Source organism: Micropterus dolomieu, unplaced genomic scaffold (assembly GCF_021292245.1).
Source record: "Micropterus dolomieu isolate WLL.071019.BEF.003 ecotype Adirondacks unplaced genomic scaffold, ASM2129224v1 contig_2294, whole genome shotgun sequence".
NCBI lineage: Eukaryota > Metazoa > Chordata > Actinopteri > Centrarchiformes > Centrarchidae > Micropterus > Micropterus dolomieu.
Window position 1 is genome coordinate 1 of NW_025731284.1, and position 4,069 is coordinate 4,069.

At 37.5% G+C, this 4,069-nt stretch overlaps 1 protein-coding gene across 1 annotated transcript; it reads left to right on the forward strand.

Annotated features, from left to right (window-relative positions):
• Positions 1–370: 370 nt before the first annotated feature.
• Positions 371–2,691, forward strand: LOC123964413 (voltage-dependent N-type calcium channel subunit alpha-1B-like). The gene is made up of 3 exons (XM_046041401.1): positions 371–463; positions 649–801; positions 2,467–2,691. Exons 2-3 carry the CDS (start codon positions 675–677, stop codon positions 2,667–2,669), a joined length of 330 nt encoding a protein of 109 aa, XP_045897357.1. The 5' UTR covers positions 371–463; positions 649–674; the 3' UTR covers positions 2,670–2,691.
• The last annotated feature ends 1,378 nt before the right edge of the window (positions 2,692–4,069 follow it).

Here is a 4,069-nt window from a genome sequence, read left to right on the forward strand (position 1 = left end):
TGTGTGAACAAAAATGTTAATAGTGAACGTATTGAATCAGTAAACTGATAACATATTTAATTTGTTTTCTACCAAAATATCCAATCTTCCAATTAAAAATCCACTTGTGACAACAGCATTATTAACATATAACGTTTTATGTTTAATTTGTTGGTTTGAAATATTTTTTCACAGATGCTTCCCACAGATCAAGAAAAATCTCCGCAATGAAGCTTATACAGTATGAATTTACAGGCCTCTTACTCATTTCCTAAGCAATGATGAAGAAACATTTAAAATTCATTTTTACGCTTTTGAAATGCCATTAACCATATTGAAACAATCTGGCATCTTGTGTTTGGTTTGTGAACCTGTAGCCTGAATTACTTTCCACATCTCGGATGACAGAAATCTGCTAACATGAACACAATGTCAGACTGGATGAATGAAGTGAAACAAAATAGGAATTCAGTCTAATTTTCAGGTTAGCAAACGAAAATTGTTTATTTCAAGCAAATTGCCTGTAGTTCTTTCATTTTTATATGTGAGAATATGTCGGCAGATGACTGAAGTGAATTAGACTTCAAGTGCAATACAGAGAAACATTGCAAAACTTAGATTTTATAAATTTTTTTATTTTTAAAAGCACATTTCTCTTGTCTGCGTCAGGTCTGCAGGTGGTATTGAAGTCCATTATGAAAGCCATGGTACCTCTGCTGCAGATTGGCCTGCTGCTCTTCTTCGCCATCCTCATGTTCGCTATCATTGGCCTCGACTTCTACATGGGCAAGTTCCATCGCACCTGCTTCAGGATAGACACAGGTAAGCTAGAGGAGAACAAGGGATAAACAAGTTCATGGTATTAACCTAGGCATAATTTGATCTCCATCATCCCTGTGTCAAGGATGTATTGCCGTAGGCATTGTTAATTAATTGTATAGTTATGTATATGATAAATTTCTTCTCTTTTTTTGTTCTGCGGTGAAAAACACCCCATTCTCAAGTAATTTACTGAGGTTCCTGCAAAGTACAAACTATTTGCATAATCATACTCGTCATTTTGAATTGAAAAACTCCCATTCCTGACATATATTGCAACTGTATGTATGTAGCTTATATGTAAGAGCTTTTGTATATAAATAAATGTAGGGCCATTGTTTTATTTTGTGTTATTTCATGTGTAGCATGAAAGGAATACAAACTTTTATTTCATTATACAAATAAACAACCTTGTAACCTTGACTAACAAAGTTTTTATAAGAGGATGCCCCTCTTCTATGGTGTATTCTAGTTAGATCTCAAGCTGGCTAAGGGATGTTGATGGGAGGTGGGTACTGGATTTGTTTTAGTTTTTTGTATTTGTCTTTAAAAAATTATAAAACTCATTTTAATTTCATTTATTTCAAAATTTAATTTTATTAAAAATGACTTGACCCAAAATGTTAAGTCATTTTAATCTCAGCCTAAAGTATATTTGCCATTTACCACACTGAAAGTGTGCAGAATTAGCTGTGGTTGGTTGCTTTTGTTGTCAGTGATATTTTTCAGCTACCATTAGATGAAACGGACATTTAAAGTATTGAGAGACTGTATAAATTTTGTCCAAACAGATCCACTGTAACAGCCCTTTCTACACAGAGCATTACAGGGAACAACTAAAGGAAAGCTGTGATGCAGTGTGTATTTTATTTAGCTATGAAACAGATCTAAATTACTTCACTACTTTTGCTATCTTCAAGCCTGCTACAGTGTGTTGTGCAGCTGTAGTATGAGAAGTATAACATGTAATCAGTATTACAGGAGACTCATTATAGATTTTTCTGTATCCCCAGCAGGGCAAATTAAAAGAATTTGCCAACAACGCGCGCACACACACACACACACACACACACACACACACACACACACACACACACACACACACACACACACACACACACACACACAAAGAAACAAATAAACAAACGCATATCTAAATTAAAACAGGACAAGGGAGGTATTGCCCTTCTAACAGATATGCAGTAGATGTTCTATGTACAAAATGTAGACACAGAATGACAACATTAGGTAAATAAAGTGCAAAAATAAATGAAGACATAGCAGATGTTGAGCAGCTTCCAGTGTACCATAAAGACCTGTAAAGAACACAGACTACAGACACAAGAGGCATCAAAGTGCACATAGATATTATGGAATTTAAGCTCTGTATACTTTATAATTACATAATAATCACAATCAAAAATGATTTCAAAATTAAAGGTCTGTCATACATGTTTGTATCAACAGTGAAGAGTCAGCACTGTTTGAACTCCAATCGTAAGTCGCTGTGGATAAAAACATCATTATGTCACATGTACTTTGCTTAAATGTTGTCATCTTGTGTATTTAATTTGTCCAGCCTTCTCTGAAAATACCTCAGCATGTTTGTGTACTTGTCTGTATGTGATAGTGTGTGAATGTATACGTTTGGGTGTTTTGTGGATGTAGGCGAGCAGGCAGCAGATTTCCCCTGTGGCCTGGAGGCTCCGGCCAGGACCTGTGATAATGGCACCACCTGTAAGGAGTACTGGATCGGACCCAGCTTTGGCATCACCAACTTTGACAATATCCTCTTTGCTGTTCTCACCGTTTTCCAGTGCATCACTATGGAGGGATGGGTGGACATCCTCTACAACGTGAGTCCACTTTAGGGAAACACATATGGTCCTTACGCTGTTTTTGACGCACTATGTCTGTTAGGTGGTAGCAGATGGATGGGGTTTACTGCGTTGTTGAGTTGTGGAGGGATGTACTGTTGCCTGGTTTCAGAATCTCTGAATCATCGCCCACAGCCCATATTTGTCAGAGATTCAAATAGGTTAGTGTTGTGGTCACTGACTGCTGTTTTCCCTGGTTGCAGAAATGCTTGTCCAGTCAGAGCTTTGTGGGCGGGATTGTGAATGGGGACACCGTATATATAACTACATAGCTAGTACGCTAGCTACATTAATTATTTTATAGGTTGAGTTGCATCCTCTCCTTTCTATATGTAAAACTGGATCTGTGCAAGACAGTGAACCCGCATTACTCCCGATAGTCAGACCTGTGCTTTGCATGGTGGGTGTGGGTGTGAGAATGGGTGAATGAGAGGCAAATTGTAAGGTACTTTGGATGAAAGAGCTACAGAAAGCTTACAGAAAAAACTACTCTCCAAGTTAACTGGAATTACTTTCTGGAATTCTTAAATGTGACCTGATCTACATCTAAGTAACAACAATGAACAAACACATTCTGTTTTAACTAATAACCCACAAATTATAGTATTGTACTTGTCCATATTAATTGAAACATTCAGTGTAGGTTGGAAAAGCTAAGTGAACCTCTAGGCTAATCACCTCAATATACGCTAATTTAGGGTAGTAATTTGCAAACCTGATGTCCAGTCAATGTAATGAGTTTGGAGCTGTTGATTTGAGCTACTTGTAAAAAACACTCAAACGATTTAAGTTTGGTATTCACAAAACGCCTCAGCCATGGGCGTCACCAGACTCTTTTTACTGGGGCACATGCTCCAGCATCTTTTTTGGACGTGTAGGGGCTCCGCAGTCAAGTTAGCAATTGGGAACATCTGCAACGTCCAGTAAAGTTAGCAATGATATATACAGTCCCCTCCAAAAGTATTAGAATGGTAAGGCAAATTCCTTTATTTTTGTTGTTCACTGAAAATATTTGGGTTTAAGATCTAAAGATGAGTATGAGACAACAGTTCAGAATTTCAGCTCTCATTTCCTGGTATTCACATCTAGATGTGTTAAACAACTTAGGACACTGAGGACACTTAGGACACACAACAGATCACTGTTTGTATTAGACCACAGCATTCTTAGGTGAGCAAAAGTAATGGAACAAATAATCTTAAAGTAAATAACATTTAATATTTGGTGGCATAACCCTTGCTTGCAATAACTGCCTCAAGCCTGCGACCCATCGACATCACCAAACTGTTGCATTCCTCATTTGTGATGCTATTCCAGGCTTTTACCGCAGCTTCTTTCAGTTCTTATTTGTTTCGGGGTGTTTCTCCCTTCAGTCTCCTCTTAAGGAGGTGAAA